The sequence below is a fragment of the Myripristis murdjan genome, chromosome 10, assembly GCF_902150065.1.
Source record: "Myripristis murdjan chromosome 10, fMyrMur1.1, whole genome shotgun sequence".
NCBI lineage: Eukaryota > Metazoa > Chordata > Actinopteri > Holocentriformes > Holocentridae > Myripristis > Myripristis murdjan.
Window position 1 is genome coordinate 12,411,711 of NC_043989.1, and position 20,315 is coordinate 12,432,025.

Consider the following 20,315-nt stretch of genomic DNA (forward strand, 5'->3'; position numbering starts at 1 on the left):
TCACTTCTGTCAGATCCAATGTCCAGGCCCATGCTGTGATGTGAAGGGCACTGTCAAGAGACGGCCACAAGGCAGCACAGGTACAGCTGCCCTCAGTGCTCTTTTCCCCTGTTGCACACACACACACACACACACACACACACACATGCACACACACACACACACACACACACACACACACACACACTCACACACATACACACACACAAATTGGCTGGGATACCCAAACAAACACACCCAGACTCCCTGTAAACTGACACACTGCGGTGGAAAGCCCCCCTCAGGTGGAAGCCCCAGGATTATACTGGCTCTTCAAAACAAATGCTACCGCCTTCTTGTTGACTATGTGTTAACTGGTGATTAGCTACATGATACTTCTTGTAACTTGGAAGATAAAACACTGGCATAGCCTTTCACAGGACTTGGAACATAACAACTCATGTAAATCATGTTTATTGCCACAAATCAAGCTTCGGGAAAGTTAAGGTTTAGAGCTTTAGTTGTCAAGAAAAACACAACCAACTGTGGGTGGACAAGGCTGTTATTACAGTTTTTACTGATTGCAAACAAGCAATCCTCAATACAGAAGTCACATTTTCAAAACTCTTAACACAGCTCTGTCTACCAAAGCCCAGCTTGGCACAGCAGTTAATTTTGCCTCCAAAATGCACTGCAACTATCAAATCACCTCACATGTGTCTCAAAATCAACTGAGTCTGCCAAAACATGAGCAAATGTTGCCGTTCAACAAGGTCATTTTCAGATTCATCACAGAATAACCAAAAAACACTACCAATGGCATTACAGGATATATCAAATTGTCTTTGAATTATGATTGTTGTTGTTACTGTTGCTGCTGATGATGTTTTTTTTTTTGTTTGTTTTTTTTTTGTTTGGTTCTAAGTTTTTTGGATAGGACTATGCATTGTGTCAAAGAAAGCAATCAGTAATTCAGCAAAACTCTGTTTGTATATAGTGCATGAATTCCAAAATGAAAAAACGGTATGTGTATATATATATGGGAATACAAGTTACTCAAACATGCTCTGTGGACTGGGCCACAAACACTTATCTACATCTCTTTCATCACATTGGGTGTCCTCTCTTGCCATACACCTTGAAAAGAATATTTTGGAACGTCGCAGCCATCCCAGGCAATCCTCCACTGCCACCACGGGCACCTCTCGCTCTCTGTGCCTTGCCTTGTGTTGATGCAGAATTTCATTGTGTTATGTATTTTGAGCTAAAGTTTAAAAGTTGTTAAAACTGTGTGTGAGCATCTGCAAAATCTGCTACAACTGTACAGCGTTAATTTGAATGAGAGTTCATGAGTTTTGGAACATCTAGTCACTGAATGCATTTTGTGTCACAGCCATGAAAAGTGGTTTACAGTTTAGCCCATGTAAACTGCTGTTATGCCAACTGCATAAAGAGTTTTGAAAATATGACATCTGTGTTGAGAAATTCCCATTAGCAGTCAATAAAAACTGTAATGGAACTTCACAAATAGCCTCTGTAAATTGCAGCTGCATTTGAAAGACTTGAAATTTGTCAAAATATTGATAGAGTAAACCAAAAAATTGCAAGTTTCAAGAATTATTTGGGTTATTTATCATTGTAAGACTGTAAATGGCAAATCAAAACATAAGACACAGTTTTTAAAAGGTCTGCAAGAGTTTCTGTCAATCATATAGCCAAAATGTAATCAAGACTTTTGATGAAAACTCTGCACCAACCATTTTTTAGGTTTGACTTTTTAAATAGAGGGGAAATGATTCAGTTATACTTAACAAGATCAAAATAACCAGATCCATGAGGTAGAAACTGAATACACGCACAATAAACTGGCATCATCTTTTTCTTGCATCCAGCTGTGCTCCGAGAGAGGGAAACTTCATCTGCTTCTATCCCCACTTCCAAACCTGAGTCTCTCTTCAAGTCTACACTCTACTCCTTTATCATATTTCAGGATCTCACTGAAACTCTTCCCTCTCCCTCTATTAACAAATTATAGAGTGAAAAGTTCAGTCAGCTTGTTTTCGTGTCGGAGAAGGAGGCATTAGTAAGGTCGAGCAGGGATTCATTCCAGGGAATGCAGAAGCAAAAACGAACTGTAAAATAAGCCGGTGTAAAATACAGCCACATTTGTGTATGTAAAACATGTTTGCATTGCCCTTGGACATGCTGGCCTTGATGGACAGGATACAGTGTGTGTGTGTGTGTGTGTGTGTGTGTGTTTGTGTGTCAAGGTTTGTGTCTATGTATCCGTCTCTTTTTTCGTCTCTTTGTCGGTGTCTTTCTGTGGTTGTTCTCAGGCTGTCCCCCTCCAGTCTACACTGTGTCCACACAGGGGAAGGGCAGCTCTGAAACTTTAATGCTAATTGATCCCAGTGAAGGACTGTGGACACAGGTGTGTTGCCGCAGGCTGTGGCTCTGACATAGACAGACAAGGGATTCTGGGTAACAGCGGGGCTACTGGGGCCACAGCACAAAGTGCTACTAGCTGGGGCACCACTGACCTAGTTCCTTTCTAATCAGCGCAGGTTTGATGTGCCCAGTATGTGTGTGTTTGTGTGTGATGTACACATCAGACAGTGGGTGTGAGCGAACTAGTTTAACGCACCTCTGTTTGTGCGTGTGTGTGTGTGTTATTTCATTGTCTATGTTAGTTTTTTAGCCAGTATGGTAATTGGGAGCCTTTGAGCCCTGGGAAAACCCACATCCAAATCGGACTCAAGCTGCTGTGTAACTCTCACATTTATCGCTCCGAGTTTGCAGTCTTGATTGTGTGGGTGTGGGTTGGTGGATGCATGTATCTCCGCTTGTGTGTGTTGGTCTGGATGGAAAAGAGACTTAGCGCTGCCAACAAGCAGGTGTGGGGATTAGGTGTGATCCCTTCTCATATTCTCAGTAGTATATCTTATTTGATGGCTTTTCTGCCATGTAAATCTCATCAAAAACTAGCTAACAATAGCACCACGTTGACAGACGCCCCAGCATCTGGCGAGCCATCCACTCTGAATACTCTGAATGTTCAAACTGCTGTGAACAACCTGTCTCCAGCAAGAGAGAAAATAACTGGGAAGGAAAAAAGAAACTTGAGGAGTTTGTGTGTGTTTGGATGTGCGTGCGTGCGTGTGTCTGTGTGTGAGAGAAGAGAGCGAGAGATGGAACGCGAATGCTGATAGCCTCATAAATCATGGAACAGATAGTGCTGTATCTTAACCAATGTTGAGCCAGGTGATGACATGATGATCTGAATGTGCCTCTACCTCTGTTGTCTCACCTACCTCCACTGACTTTGTTCCCTTGATTCGGCTCAGAGATAGCGAAAGATAAAGAGAGAGAAAGAGGGAGGGAGCGAGGAGAGAGAGAACTTTGGCCGGTACAGGGCCTCATTAAAGTGTGATGAGTGGCCTCAGTGAGGGCTCTGTATACAGCACTTTATTCAGGAACGATCACTTATTTATAGGTGTTGGAATCATGTTGTTTGCTTGTTTTATTGAAAACCTTGCGGGTAAAGTGGTGGCAGGCCGCCTGGCATGTGAGCGCCACATCTCTGGAGGGCATCCCTGCAGAAAAATCTTCCTCCTTGATGAATAAGTGAAAGGGACAGATGAATTTTTCATTCGCACGAAATCCATTGTCGCTTGAGATGTCTGGTCTGGGGGGCATGCGTTATCAACCTGCATGCTCTTGCAAACAACCTCACCTTACTATGGAGTTTCCATGCAGGCACGCACGAACACATGCACATACATATGAGCACGCTTTCATAAATTCACACAAGAATGAAGAAACCCACCCACACACACTACGCCAGTTGTGGAGCTGTGATAGACAGTAACTGTCAGACATAGTTAAGGAAGATGAATGCATATGCGTTTACTTTACCAGAGGACGGCAACTGAGCTTATCAGTCATGGCACAGACACATCTTACAACCATGTTTGGGGAGGTGAATAAATTACCATCTGTCTATCAAGGTTTTTTTCTTTTTTCACCTTTTGCTGTATAATAAAATCAAATTTCTTGAGAGTAGGGCTATAGCAAACACATTAAAGGGAAAAAAATTGTCAGGGTTCCAGTGGTTTTAAATGAATATCAATAGATTTAAAAAGAAACTTCAAGGAAGCTTTCTATCACGGTTACAGGTAATTACATTACTGTTGCAGTTTGAGAGAATACATTTCCGTCTTTTCAGTGTCTCTCACCTTTACTGTAACTCTTGTACACGAAAACTCACATTGACAGCCACACTAGCGGCGCAAAAGCAAAACATGAAAGTAGCAAAGTGTGGTCCATCACTGGAAAGGTTGTTGGTGTTTTGTGTACATGGGGGAACATCTCTCAGTATGAATGATTTATGGTGATAGAGAAAGAGAAAAGTCTGTCTGGAAGCCACTCCCATGTGAACAGAAGGGTGCATCTTCACATGGCCAAATGGGTCTGATGGTGATGGCGTTGAGGAAAGAGCAAGGGCGCTCTCTCACACGGTGCTCTGTGATCTCCACCACCGCTCTTTTCTGCGCACTGGGACACATCAAAAGAGGGATTAATAAATAAATAACAGGCAACACCATGTTTTATTTACTTTGGTAAGGCATCAGTGGTGAGAGGTCCTAGAGAGTTCTGAGATTGGATGGGGGTTGTTGGTGGAGAACTTGAAGAAGCTGGATAGAATAACCAGTTGCAGATTCTTTGAGCAGAAGTGTTTACTGAACCCGGCTATGGGTGGCAAAATATGGTAAACTGTGTACAGTACAGTATGTTGTGCTGGATGTTGATCATACAGAGTCAAATAGATTACATGATGAGTGTGTACATTACGCTAAAGCATGTTTACAGTGAGCACGAAATGCAGATATCCTGCAGTTGCATCAGTCTCTCAGTGCTCCACTGTTGCACCATTTGGACCTGTTTTGAAAATCGTCTGTTCTTTGCAGCCATCAGCAAGCCCAAATAAATACCCCAATTTCAAGATTTCATGAGAGTTTTACCCATATGTATTATTTTCTATTTTACAATACTTGAAAAGGAGATTCATGCTGGTGTACAGCAATGTCACCCCCACATGGATGATTGGACTGATTTACAGACTGCAAACTATTGGTCAAACAGGTGTCTCCTTGTAAACCCTGTTTATCTATTGTTGACACACTTCTAACAATAGTCCTAGATATGGGGCTTTAGCCATATTTTTTCTGTTGTTTTTGTTTACAGTGAGGGAGTTGCAGTGTTTTTTTTAACATGGCACCAACAGATGTTTATTTCCATAACCACCTTCTTGAGGTGAATGCAGGCTGTTTTTATAGGCCCGCTTGTTTTATAAGTATGTCACTATGATGCTGAGAATCCACGTGTCAGGTATTATCTCCACATCTCCAATGGATTAGTGTGTGCCTGTGTGTATCTGTATGCCAGTGTGTGCACATACACCTCTGCGTCTTGTGTGTGTGTGTAATTGTGTGCACATGTGCTGCCAAACTTTTTTGTGTTTCTCAGGATATGTGTCTGAGCATTATGCACCTGTGAGCGGGTGTGTGTTTGTGTGTCATCTTGAGTGCACTGTGAAGGTGTCATTGTGTAGCGTAGCCCCTGTAAGCTGTCAGGCAGTGAGAGATGCTGCAACTCTAAAGGGCATGCTTTCTGGGCCTCTCCTGTCTATTATAAGCCCTGCAACACTCATCAGGGCTGTTGCCGTGCACCCCCATGTCCCTCAAGGAACCACAGAGAGAAGCCACCTTTCTAACTAGGAGAGCCCTTGCTTCTAAACTTCACATACCCTTGTCTTCCATTTTGACATGATAAACGCAAGCGGCAGTAATGAGGCATCGGGTTGTCAGGGCATCCATTTTGTTTTGCACAAATCTGAGTAGAAGAAATAGAAGTATCCTAGCCTCCATTTTGAGGCATCTGTTTCTTCCAGGTGCTTGCCAAGGCCAGGGGTTAACAGCTCTTATAGGATCCTTATATCACTTTATGATTTATGCTCACTAAGTGAGACCCCCTAACCCTCAAAACCATGTAATGTCCTTTGTTAGCCTTCCCTCAGTTGCAGTACGGGGCTTATAGGAAAAGATTTATTGGGCACGCCTTCTCCTTGATAACACTCAGACGTGATAACACCACTGACGGCAGTGGCTAGCACTACAGCTAAGATAGGCTCTAGCCAAAGATTGAGATGTGTCCCTATCTCACCATCTGTAACAGTCACACCAGGCACCATCGGAAACAGATCGCCGTGATACCAGCCACATCAAATCTCCAGTTTGCCAAGCAAATAGAATAAAACAATCTATCGATCTTGCCCCGCCTCCTTGTGTATCAACACAATCCATCTGTGTTTATCAGGCTATCTGGCTTCCTATCTTTTGTTGTCTGCAGGCAGGCATTCTTTTCTTTTCTTCTCTTGTATTCCTTCCTCCTCCTGCATTTGTTTGGTGATCCATCAGCCTATTTACCTTATCATGCTGCCAAACCATCCATTTACGCTCCCATCTGTCTGTCAAACTATATCTTAGGTTCCATTTGTCTAACTATCTCTCCGTCTACTCATTCACCTGTCAATCATCTGGGTTGCCTTGGCTGGCGCAGGTTCTAGTCGCTCGTCTGGCTGATGCTGTCTCTGACCTCCTCGACTCAGCAGACCGCAGGATAAAGTAATTAGACTGCTATCACCTTGTCAAAAGTTTCACACTGTATGTGTATATAATTAACTACGATGCAATTACAGTGGTAGAGGCATGTCACTTTCAGGGTTGACATACAGGTAAATACACAGGGAGGGATAATGGATTCTTTTTACTGGAAGGGTGACCCATTTTAGAGTACTGAATGAATGCTGTGTTTGTTTGAGTGAAGATGCAAAATGTGGACAGGACACCTGCTCTTCAGGCTGTATGTTTTGATGGAGCTCATACAAAATGTCTATGCAGAGTGTCATCTGTGATCTAGATAGCTCCTACCGCAGCGTCCAAGCTGAAGCAGGTCAATGCTTTGGCTCGGTCCAGTTCAGATCAAGCCTCAGTGGAGCGAGCCAGACACTGATGTCCATGTAGTCAGGGGGTTGGGTCTCCCGCAGAGGCCCAATCAGTCTTGTAGGATCAGCGGCTGGCCCCCCTCAGGCGCCTGTGTGCCATGGCCTGATGGATTACTCGCTCTCCTGGCTTAGGTCTGTGAAGTCCAGGCGTCTACCACAGGCTCCATCTGTGTCCTCCCTGGCTCCAGCCTGCCTTGTGGTCACAGTCTTACATACCCCAGTGTTGTGGCTAAGCAAGGAGATAATGTCAATGTGTAGCAGGTAAACTTGAGCAGTAGACAAACAGGTGGGCAGAGCTTTGTAGTTTTAGAAGTTTATGCGCTCTTGAGGATATATTCTTTTCCTGTGTGGTTATTTTTGAGTTGAAGCCTGCTTCCTGAAACTTGACTGCTGAGAGGACGATCATGAATGGGAGTTTTGCCTCAGGCGCCGATTGATCGCAGAAGTGTTTTCATCTAACTGTTCATTGGGGTTGTGTGTGCCTCCACTGCATCCCAGAATGCCAAGAGGTATTGTTCCGTGGTTGAGGAATCAAGTCCAGTGGAGATATTTAAGGGGATTTTTGAAACCATGGGGCCCAATGAGAAATCAGTGCTACCAGTAGTCTGTCAAGCTTGTTGTTTTCAATCAAAAATCAAACACATGTAAGCCAAGCCTCAGAGAAGAAAGAGAAAGTTGGATTTCTTGCTTTTTAGATTACCACACAGATATAGATTCACGCAGTGTATACAATACACACACACACATAAAAACAGAACCTTTTTTCTTCTCCCCTGCCTTTTTGTCCCTGGCAGAAACCTGTCAAAGCTTACCCACTTAGGAAATAAACTAGTACTTTTCTTTCTCTAAAAATAAGCATTTGTTTATGGACATGTGTAGTGATTTCCTGCTTTTCTGCAACATATTTAGTGCCAAGCTGTCAAGAGACATTACTCTCAGTCCAAGCTGCATTTTCAGAGAGGTGGTCGGCAGGGGGGGGGGGAGTGTATGAATGCGTAGTTTTATAAGAATGTGCGTGTTTCATGGTGTGTGGGGCAGCGTGAGCGAGACAAAGAGACTGCATGTATGTACAGCATGTCCATTTTGAAAGTGTGTTGGGGTTGACAGAGTACTGAACTGAGAGATGAAATGGGGGCGGGTGGCAATCAGGAGAAAAAGCTAAGTAAGCGAGGAAAGCGCAGCCGGTAGCAGAAAAAAAACAAAACAAAACAGTCATGATGCCGTTTTTTGAGTGAGGGTATATGGCCCACTTTTTGTCGAAGAGAGCCTGGAACTTAAATGGAATCCTTGGAGGGAAATTTGTGACAGGCTGGGGAAAGAATGGCTGTATTCACTATCTGGGTCACTCACCGATATAACCAAGAATGCACATCACAGGACCCGCTGAGATAGAGTGGTGATACAGGCATGGAAAGATTAACCACATCCGTGCACTGTCAAAATCTATAGCTTGTGTTATGACTTTGCTGCTCTCCGCTCAGCTATCCTCGTTACTGTTTATCTCAACAGAATGTCAGATTAGACTCACTTTGCCTCCAATTTCTGTATACAAGCTGTCATGCAGGAATGTGAACTTGTATACACACATGCCCGACCTGAGTACTTTGTTATTTAGTGTCCATTTCGCGTTGAAATACAGCATTAGTGGTTAGTTTGATTCCTTGCGGTTTCCTTAGCATTTTGAGTTTGACAAGTAGCCTGAATTTTGCAGTAAATATCAATAGTAATGTCAATAATAGCAAGTCAATAAGGAAGATGAAAGAAGAAGAGAGTGAGAGGGGAAGATAGAGACTAGAGAGCAAACCAAAGGAGAAAAAAGAGAGCCAGAAACAAAGACACTGTGTGCGCGAGAGTAAGATCGAAAGAGAGAGAAGGTAAATTTCAGCATCTTGCCTCAGCATGTTTATCCAGGCCTGTCTTAAGCGTTTCCCTCTGTCATGCCATTCTGATCCCTTCTGCCTGCCATGGCATTCTGAGAAAACACACCAAAACACATCAAGCGCTGGATTGCAACCCCTTTGCCCTCAGATCTCCTGACATTTTTACACTCCAATCATTTAGCTGACACTACTTAAAAGACTAAAACACTTACTTCTAGGCTCTTTTTTATGTTTGATGGTGTGCTTTTTTGTATTTTCACAGATAACTGGCCAAAAATAGGTGACATGATGTTACATTGAGATATTTCAAACACAGCTATGCTAGAGTGTCATGGCAGAAAATTTTTTTCAGGTAATAACATCAACAGTAGACATTCAAGTTTTTGTATCAGCCCCTCAGAATCAAATAGCGCAGGCTCTCTAGACACACCATATGGCAGTAGTGTTGAAGAATTATACAGGGAGAAGCCCATCATAGAAGAAGCAGACATACCAATTACTCCAATGACTGCAGCCTCAATAGATTATAGTGTTTACTCAATAGATCACAGATGCATTGCAGCCACAAGATATGGTGTATCTTGAGTAAGGGGTGAAGCCAGGATCACAGACATGCCCCAGCATTCATAAACTAATTTCGTACAGTAGGTAGTTATTTTTGCATCCCTGTTGACCTTCAACTGTTCCAGGGATGTGAAATGGTCACTAGTCAGATTTCTCTGTGATTTTTTGTCTATCGGTGCACCTGTCACCTCTTCCAATCCTCCTTAAGTTTGCATTTCTGCCAATTCCCAGGGGCTTGTTGAAAGTCGTTCTGGGAAATGTAGGAAAACCCCTAATTGAAGCAGAGGCAGGTCAAGCAGGGTGAGGGAAAGCAGGCACACCAGATAAGTAAACTACAGCACATCATCACAAACTAACCCCTGGAACATAGTGAACATCACATACTGGTAATTGTCAAGGTCAGGGTATCCAAGGGTGGATTTTTCCTTAAAGGCTGTATCCTTGCAGCTCGTGCACACCCATACAAGATCTTACATAGCATATCTACTGAAACATAAAAAAAAAAACTTTCTGTAAATCTTAAAAGTGTTGATAAAATTGTGTGGTTTCTTCTGTGTTTGTATATGTGTGTGTGTGTGTGTGTGCAAGCATGTACATGCCTGGATGTCGTAATTCAGTTGTACACCACTTTAACCCTAATCTAAATTATTTTCCTTGTGAGCGGCATTGCAAGACATAGATAAATCAGTAGTGATGGCAATACTACATTTGCCAGCAGTAATACTCAAATAATCTTCTCTCATTAGTGTGAGACAGTGATTGATCTTATAACATCTAGTGCAGGAGCTGAGAGAAAGCAGCCAGTGCCCTTAATCCTTTAATCTTCCCCAGTGCATTGGCATGTATACATTTCAGCTGCTTGTTATAAATCAACCAGTGAGATCAGATTGCAAAGGGTCACCGACATCCTTTCTTCTTTGACCTGGCACCCCTGTCACCACCCACCCCAACCCCGCCACTCCACTCCAACCCCCACTTCTTTCTTTTTCCAGCTCTCCAGAACTGAACTCATCTTTTTCTCAGTTGCCCTGTTTTTTTTTCCCTTCCTCTGCTCCTTGTTCAGGGTGATTACTCTTACCCCCTGAACGAGGGGATGTGTTTGCCACGACTGTAGTTTTGCGCTACTCGGCCCATAACTTTCAGTTGGAAGAAATAGCTTCTCTACCTCTGCATCCCATTTATACACCGTATCTTGTTTCTGTGTAGGGAGTTCCATTACTCTGTAGCTTGGAGCCTGGCAGAGGGAAGGAGGGAAGGGAGGTGGAGGAAGAGATGAAAAAAGGTGATAGAAGGTCTCTCTCGGTTGCGGCTGCTGCTGCTGTTGCTGTTACTGCAGACACTTCTCCCCAGTTAGACGGCGAGGGCAAATACAACATGTTGATGTGCAGCGAGCAGAGATTTAATCACCTTTATTGTGTTTTATCTCATCGAAATGTGAAGTGCAGAGTGAGTGACAGCGAGAGAATTATGCAGAGGGAGTGGAGTGTCGGGAAAAATTGCGTCATTGCTCACTTCAACACAAAAAGCAGTAAAAAACAAAATATTGAATGCACGGTCACCATCCTAGCATATGCTAGATCCTCTATGCACAGGTGATTGGTGGTTGTGGGAACCTGGCCTTGACTGATGCGAGTGCCACGTTTAGATGTGGGCCCACTGTCTGATGCTACTCAGACAATGTTTAACTAACGTAGCGTAATCCATCCAGCAGTCATTCTGTTTATACTGGCCAATGAGTGGGAATTCCTCATAGAAACCAGTGCTGAAAGCTTTTGATGGATGACTGGCAGCTATTCCTTTTCATTTGGATCACAAGGCCTGGTGATGATGTAATCCCATGTAATTAGCCAAAGATGACGGTAAAACAAAAGTCATTATGATTTTTAATCTCTTTTGGAGAATGCACCAGGGACAGTATGGCCCTATCGCTCCATCATAACATGAAATGACATTTCACTGGAGGCTTTCCAAACAATCAGAGGGTTGGAGTTGACTGTGCCGGCTTAAGGCCCCTGCTTTAGCTGTTTAGTAATCTTGGCATCCTCTCCTCCTCATATTACCCTTGTCTTATTCAGAGCCTCTCCCTCGTGGCAGGGATCATCATGATATACACGCAGGGATATGCTGTATATGAGTGTATGTGTGTGTGTGTGTGTGTGTGTGTGTGCGTGCGCAATTGCATGCACTGAGTCACTTCTCTCAGTGCATCGCTTGAACACTCAAGCAACAATGTACATCCTTCTGTTTGTGTGCTTGCGCGTGTGTTTGTCAGCGACTATACCCACCACCCTCCCTCACTCCCCCCACCGCCCTCGCCCAAATCCCTGGTGCGTTTAGAAACACTTCAGAAACAATGCCAGTTACCAATTAATTAAGTTCTGGAGTGCCAACATCTCCCCACTGTAACATGGAATACCTGTTCTTCTTTTGTCAATTTCTTCTCCTGTTCTTGTGTTCCTCTGTGCCACGCCTACTGTTACATGGAAAGATGTCACCGCCGGGAGAAGTAGGTAAAGAAGCCATCAAAACCAATGCCAGTAGAAAGAGTAGTAATCAGCGCTGGAAACCCTAGAATTTGTCATTTTGTGTGGATCTCTCCTCCTGTCTCTCTGTGTGCATGTGTGTGTCTACAGTACGTATGTATAGCATTCAATTCTGTAGAGGCTAGTGGTAATGTTTCTCTCCCAGTAGAAATAGCTGCTGTTTGCTCAATTGTTGTGATAGATTGATGTGGGGTGGGAAAAGATGGGCTTTTATGCACCTGAAGATAGGAACAGAAATGTCTTTATGAGAAGCAAATGGCTCGGTGTTCAAAGATTGTCTGATGGGAGGTGCATTTTGCTCGATTTTTTTTTTTTCTCTTTCTCTCTTTTTGCCAAATCTTCCACGACAGCTTTCCCGTGTATTCAGCCTGTTAAGCAAGATGCAGTTAACAGCCACCCAAAAGACAAATTTTACATCTGGTATTCCACAAAAGCTGCCCAGTATATCAAGTTTAGTATTGTTTTTTTTTTTTTTTTTTTTTTTTTTTTTAAGTTTCAACAAGTGGTCAGAGTAATGGCTTGTTTTCAATGTACGCAACCTTCAAAATGGTCACCACTTCAATAAATCAAACCCAAAAACCAGTGTGCTGCGAGACCACACACATACCTAAGTGACTGAAAGCCAAAAATCTTTCTTTTTATGGATGTTTGTTTTTTCTGTCTCTGTGTGCCTTCAATGATTTTTCTCATCACTTGACTCCTATATGGCCTTTGCTGTTTATGCCAGTCTTTCTCCTGTTTCATTTCTCTTCCCTTTATTGTCATGCTATTTACAGTAAGAGATACAGCTGACCCCATATTAATAACAGAGGCTGTGCTTTTTGGCTTTTTATGATCTGCTGTTGGACTGAGGCTTAGAGGGAAGTACTTGTCCAAAAATGACTTTAGTGCAATTGGCCTTGGCAATAGGTGGGAATAGGACAGAGATGTTTTAGCATCACTCCTTTGCTTTTTCTTCCTTTTTTTAGTTGTATCCTTGTTTCAATTTTTTTCTCAAAGTATTTGTCAACAACACTTAATTTAGGTTGAGAATGAGATGAAAACAAAACAAATATGAACCTTTATTGACAAGAGCTATAGGAGGAGGAGATGAAAATGCCAGTATTAGACGAATGGAAAAAAAAAACACTCGTCCTCAGTTTGGAGGGATTCAGTCATTAGTTTGCAAGGGGCACCAAGGTCTATATCACTAGTTAATACAGATCTCACCAAAAGACACATCTGTCTAAATTTAGCTGAAAGCCGTGCAGATGTATCTGCGCAATATGGCTTTGCCACAGCACGCTTTTGGGATGGAGAAAAGAACATATTACATAGACATTATATAGATTATTGTAACAAAAGCTATAGAAATCCAGGCACTATAATGAGGAATGAGCATTCTGTGTATAAAGGTCACTAACAAATAGTTGAATGACGAAATAACAGGAAAAAATGTGAAACGTTATTCAGCAGAAGTAGACTAAAAGTTAGTTTTCACTGTTAAAATCACTGTAGTTTTTGGCTACAGCTCCTACAGATGTCGTCAGCTTAAACTAGACAAAACAGACAAATTCCACTGACTCAAATGTGACAAAGTAAAATGCAGCTCAGTCAAACGACTAAAAGTAAATCAAAACTATTTGTCAAAATTAACACTGGAATGGAGAGAAGCTGTGCAGGCTGTACTCACAGGGTGGAGCACATCCACTGGAAGGAAAAGCGAGTGCGAGAATAAACAGAGACGATGCAATGCCATTTTTGGAGGTGCTGACAGAACATGAGGGTTTCATAGATCACCTATATAAAGTTATTGTAAACAAAAGCAAGCAGAGAAGGCTGCACCTTTCCTCAGTATTGTCAATATCTTGCTCCGTCTTGCCTCTCTCTTGCTGTCTTTCTCCTCCTGCCTCCCTCTTCCTCCCTCTCCTCCTGTGCACCATCTGCATGATGCTTTCCATCCAATCTGAGGAAAGAGTGCTCTCTTTTCTCTGCTGTAGTGAGAGTCCTTGTGGAGCTCTGTGTGTGTGTGTGTGTGTGTGTGTGTGTATGTGTGTGTGTGTGTGTGTGTGTGTATGTGTGTGTGTGTGTGTGTGTGTGTGTGCATGCGTGCATTCATAGCCATCACAGTCACTCTCAGCTCATTACCTGACATGATGGATGGAGCTGGTGCCATTAAACAACGCCCAGCCTGGGACGCCTGGCACCCTACAGCTGGCACTGAGTAATGGGCATGGTGGTGGCTCCACGCTTGGAAATACCAGGGAGTCCTGTGTGGGTGTGCCTACAGTCATCTCCATGGCTATGCTTCCTGGTTGTGTCCAACCCCACCTGCCACCTGGCTGCCTGGCGGATGCCATGGGCATTTTGGGGCAGGCATGGTTGGGTGGCATGGGAAGTAGTGTTTGTATGTCTCTGTCATAGAACTGGCATCAGAACAAATCCAAAGTGTTCCTGGGCTTGTGAACTGACCATTGAAGCCAAAGTGAAACATTCATTGACACCAACCAGCACGGTATTACAGCAACCACTTTTAACTCATTTTTTTTTTAGAAGTGAATGTGTTGCATCTTGTTTTTGCTTCAGTTTTAGAATTTTATTTTCCATCAAAGAGGTTAAGAATCCTAACACTTCAGCCCATATTTCACACATTTTTACAAAATACTATGTAATTCCCTTCCCCACCACCACCATCACCATCACCCCTACCCACACACCGACACAGATACAAACACAAACCTTGCAATCCTTGCCCATTGCTTTTCTTCCCCATGGAGTGTTTGTTCACTCTGTGCTACTGTATATGAATTATTCTGCTGTGTTCCCTTGTTTTTAGGACTGTGTGTGTGTGTGTGTGTGTGTGTGTGTGTGTGCGCGCGTGCATTCAGTTTGTCCTCTCAGCATATGCTGTCTCTGATGTGAGAATAGGTTGAGGGGCTCTTGAGTGGGTACCCGGATCAGGAGCTCAATGGAGTTACTATGACACCAGACACAAGCACCCCCACTCCAACAGTTTCTTGTGTTTCTCCACCCTCCCCTGCTGCTCTCCTCTCAATCAGTCTGGATTTGCTTCATGTTGTTTCTCTTCTTCTCTCCCTCCCCTTTCCCTGCCTCCCTTAGTTTCTCTGTACACTCTTTCATTTAGTCGAGTTTCTGTGCGCCACTGTGGATCAATTTACTGTAACCGTGCTTTCTTGTTCTTTCTTACTCTGGCTGCTTCTTTTCATTCTGTTTTTGTTTCATTTTTTAACAGACAACCGCCGTGCAGTCCTGGAAAGGTCTCGGTCACGCCACAACGCAAATCCCCAGGCTCGATGATCACCCGCGCCTACCATAAGACGCTAGATAAGTGCCAAAGAGGCCTACGAGGTGGAGACCTGGACGACATCTAAAGGAGGAACAGTCCACCCTTCAGTGTGGCGCACTCAGGCACACACACATACATACACAAACACACAAATACACACGCACACATAAAACACCAGTTTTGGGACAAAAAAAAAAAACCTAATAAAGCCACACAGAACTGAGAAGAGAAATCTACTACAGTACATCACGCATAAGACATTTCATAGTCATGCTGTTGGTCTGACGCCTTACATATTTATTCATTGCTTTCTCAAAACTCTACATGTTCATGTCCCATCTAGGGATGGGGTTAATTCATTGGAGATAGATGTACATATATCTATATAGATATATAGATATATCTTTTCCTCTTCTTATGTTGTTTGCTTTTTCAGTTGAAATGTTCTCATTGCTTGAAAATCTAATTAGGTTTTTGCAATATATCTGCCACAAGCCTTCTAATACAATCCCCTATAATGATCAAAATGCTACAGATCGCATGCAGTTTTGTCTGAAATGAAACATGCATTGTGTTGTAGAAAATAGACATTCCGCCGAGAGGGACTGCACCACAGTGTACACTTGTTAGGCAGAAAAACTTCTCTATGTAACTGCACACACAGTGCAAAGCGTTAGCAGGTCGGCTGTCCTTCAACTGGAACACCTGGTTTTAAGCTCCTGAATCCAAGCAAGCATACTTGCTGGTATTTCCTTTTGCAAGTCACTGAATCCTTACCAGCTCCAAGGATGCTGCTCTGACTTGAGGAGGGATGGCAAAAGAGAATTTGCCTTCAGGCGTCAATGAAGTATCACATTTGTCATTCTTTTTTCTAATCTTCTAATTATTATTGCCAATCCTTTCCTTGAACCAGCATCCAGACAATTTCTGTCACTACCAATGCAGTATATGCACCATAACATGAGTCCAGATGAATCATTTCATTGCATTACAAATCCCACAAAGCCACAAGAGCTGCACCCTGTCCATGCGGATCATTACAAGCATGTGACTCATGGATCTTGAGAGTGAGTGACTGTACTCTCCATCTTGACAAGATGCATTTTATTTATTGTTCTATCTTCCTAATGCCTTAGGGTGCTGAGATCTGTCCCACGGTCTCTTTTGCTGTTTATGTGACAAGCTGATATATTTCTATATGCCATTTACTTGCCTATCTTCTCAGCTAGCAGGAGCTGGCATTGGTCAGAGTAATTAAAGTTAACATGAGGCTGCAACCTTTCCAGAGGCCGCATAGGTTTTTAGTAGGGGAAACTGTTGTGAAACATTTCCATTTTTAACCATTTTACATTCAGATTATATAATGACTTTACAGTACTGATAGGAATCTATTTCTGTCTATATTTCGTTTTATGTGAAGGCTCAGTGAAGGGCCCTGTTTCTTGGTGAAATCTTTGGGCCCATAGCCAATTGCTTCACAGCTGTTTCACAAACATTTGACACTTCAGCTCAAACTTTCCCCATTAAAACGAATGTGCAAAGGTTAGGGGTTAAGTGCAAAATAATGGAAACTACGTTGAAAGGTGTCCTCTATAATGACTCTTTGGCAAACAGTTATTTCCTCTATAAATTTAGCTATTTATTCATATATTCATGCCTGGGGCGGCGTTGTCCCTCCAGTGCCTAAAAAGTTACCAGATGCTCCTAAAAACAGCCATTTCACCCACATGTGGAGTCCAGTGGAAGAGACTGAAAGGCAAGGAAGACAAGATGGTGGCTGTCTTTCTTAGCAAGTGTGTTTCCACACACCCTCCAATTCCCCACTGCTAATGGCATAAGTGACCCTTTTACCATAACGTGATTTGCTTGAGTAATACTATAACTGCCCTAGGCTCTGTGTGGTGTGTGTGGGTGTGTGTGTGCATGTGTGTGTGTGTGTGTGTGTGTGTGTGTGTGTGTGTGCGCACAAAGCCAACCCAATAATCGGAACAGGAACCTAGGCAAAATAGGATTCAGTGTGCTTGACTCCTGGGCTGAATAGATGGGGAGTTTTTTTTTATTTAAACAATCTGCCAGTGCTGCTTGTGATGTGTCTGTGTCTTGATGCCTCCTCTCCTAGCCGGCATCGTTCTAAAAATGCAATGTTACACACCACATCGGCTCAAGGTGCATCCATAATATCCCAAGAAGTCTGCATATTCAGGAAGACAATAATTCCATTCTGAATATAAGGTTGAAACAGTCACACAGAAGAAAGCATAGCGAGCGAGCTTTTCCCATTATAGATTCTCCGTAGTTTGGGCTGTAAGGATGTTTTGTGTACAGGAGAGATGGCTCCAGGAGATCCAGTGCTGCCAAAGGCAACGATGTGCTTTTCTAATTACTTGCCCCGTTGTCTTCTGCGCCATCACACGCATCAGAAGCACTGCATAAGATTCATACAGTTTTTATGAATAACTCCCAGAACCTGCTATGACGTTTGATTTTTTTTTCCTTTTCTACTTGTGGATGGATACTCTACATGCAGCTGAGATAAGAGATGATTTGTGATTCCTGGTTGATTTTTATTACTATCTATTTCTCTTTTGAATAATTCGACTGACAATTTGTTGCTTTATTATTATTTAATCATTTTTTTTTTACCTGTGCCAAGTTTTTATGAAAAACATGAAACTGTTACCAAACAGCGACGGGATAACTCTGTGTTGTTTTGTATATCAAAGGGATTGCAGATCTCTTTTAGTCAAATGAGACTTCTGTATGAGCAGAGATTGTACAGGAGTAAAAACCTGATTTCTACATCTTAGCCATTGTTTAAAAAAAAAAAAAAAAAGGAATTGATCCATTTAAAAGACATTCATGATGAATAGCAGATTGTGATGTGATTACAAATGATAGTCATATGACATTGTTTTTCATAAAATTATCAAACAGCTTTTGTACAATGTAATGGATTTGGATTCTGATCATTTTTGCAATGATTTCATTGTAGAATGAAACCAGGAGTAAAAAGCTATGCCATTGTAGAAGTTTCAAATCAAGCATGCACCCTGCATCTATCCTGCATTAGTACTGTAACTACTCCCACATGATCTGTTTTGAACAATGCAAAGTGGAACTGAGTAGAGATAATGCGTTACATAACTCAATGTTTTGTAATAGCTGAAAAGTGGCGGCTAAAAAGTGATTGGAGTCCAGATAATTTGCCTTTAGCAACCTTACAGTACTAACTGAAACTTCTACGATGGCTACATTTTTGCGTTATCCCCATAAGTGATTGTTGTATTTCCAGCTGTGTTTTAGGGTAATAAAAAGAAAAAAAATGTGTGTTTATACAGAGACTAGCAGGAGGAAGAACCTGTGAACTGTCCCATCATGTTAGTGTGAAACAGGCCTCTGTTTGGGCCCATCCATCCCATTGTCTTTTAGCTAGTAACTAATAAACCAATTATATGACTTGTGCTCATGGTAATTGTGAGAATGAGGAGGCAGGGGTATGAAAAATTCTATCAAAAACTGTAAATGTGCCATTCCGGTGGTGATTGGTGGTTAGCTCTTTAATTAAAAAGGTTTGCAATGGAACTATACACTCACTGATGGTGCACTTTACCTCAGCAGATACTCTGCCAAGTCAGAGAACGAATTGTTTGAATTGAGTTGTTTGATTATGACATTGCCACTAACAGAGTGAACTATTTGCTAAGCGCTTTCTTTTGGTAAATAGTTCCCAGCTGCCACATATCCAATTCTTTCTCAATTTGTTAATGCTTACTATTGTGATTTGGGGAGAGACCAATTGTTGCTGAGTAAACAAGGGATGCTCATAATTGTTGACAACCCCTGTCCAGCCATGAGGTTTAAGCTGCCATAGCCCTGCCTACCTTCCTTGTCATTGAGTATGTTTTATTGTCTTAAGAAACATTTATATTTGTAACATCTTTAAGTTTATTTTTATCCATAAGAAAATTAAAAACAAAACAAAAAAAGAAACAAAATGGTTATGCACATTGTCCCTGCATAGAATATGTAATGGAATATCATACTAAATAATAACCACTTTGTTATATAAACTGATTTCTGAAAGTTGTCTTGTATTCATGTCTCCATGCATTTGCTTATTCACACATGTCAGAGGTAAAAAAAAACAACAACAACAACAACAACAACAAACAAACAAACAAACAAACAAACAAACACGCTTTATCAACTCTTGTTTACTAGGCTATTCTTTTTTATCTTCACCTGGCGAGGGAATAGTGCTCCATTATTTTGTCAAATACTCAGGTATAAAATAACATTTCCAGTTTACGTTCTGGCAGGGCAGAAGATACCTGCCCCACGCTGACTTATGGACAGGGATTGCAGGGAGCTGTAGGTGTTAGCACATGATGAATGGGACAGCTCCTACCTATAAAAGCAACATATTTGGACCTTGGTGTCCCCACTCCTTTATCTTGCACAGTGTCAAAGGCAAAGTGATAATGCTGTCATGTCCAACAGTAGCTTAAGGAAATTACCATCAAGTCAGGAAACAGCCAAAAAAAAATGCTCTTTAAAAAAAAAAAAAAAAAAAAAAAATCATTTTTCAGACTATAAATTTTCTAAGCTCAAGTTAGATGGGGGTGGTTGGTGCGTTTGAGTCTCGCTGCAGTTCAGGTTGTAACAGGCAATTTGGGTATAAAGTGCAAAAGAAATGTGAAGTCATATCTTATTTTTTGTTAACATTACAAGAATATGTGTGGAAACTGCTGTTTTTCAATTAAGTATGTGTTTATTAGGGGTGTGGTTATCGATATCATTTATTAATTAATTAATTTATTTATTTTGGATTAGTTAGTTTGTCTATCAAATGGTAAAAATACTGAGAAATACCCATCACAAGTAATAAGAACCCAGATAACGTCTTGAAATTTCTTTCATAGTCTGACTAGCAGCCAGAATAACCATTTCATGATTTAAGAAAAACCCTGAAAATTACAAGTGTTTTTGAAGCTATAGCC

General features: G+C 42.0%; 1 protein-coding gene across 5 annotated transcripts in view; it reads left to right on the forward strand.

Moving 5' to 3' along the window:
* The window catches only part of diaph2 (diaphanous-related formin 2), a 415,888-nt gene extending 396,499 nt beyond the window's left edge, over positions 1 to 19,389 (forward strand). For 3 of the 5 annotated variants that reach the window (XM_030062125.1, XM_030062126.1, XM_030062128.1), the window contains one exon: positions 15,262 to 19,389. In XM_030062125.1, coding sequence (XP_029917985.1) covers positions 15,262 to 15,326 — 65 coding nt within the window. In that variant the 3' untranslated portion in view covers positions 15,327 to 19,389. Of the gene's footprint in view, positions 1 to 11,974; positions 11,997 to 15,261 lie in introns of all 5 variants that reach the window. The other 2 variants (XM_030062123.1, XM_030062124.1) reach the window with 1 other exon arrangement.
* Positions 19,390 to 20,315: the final 926 nt, after the last annotated feature.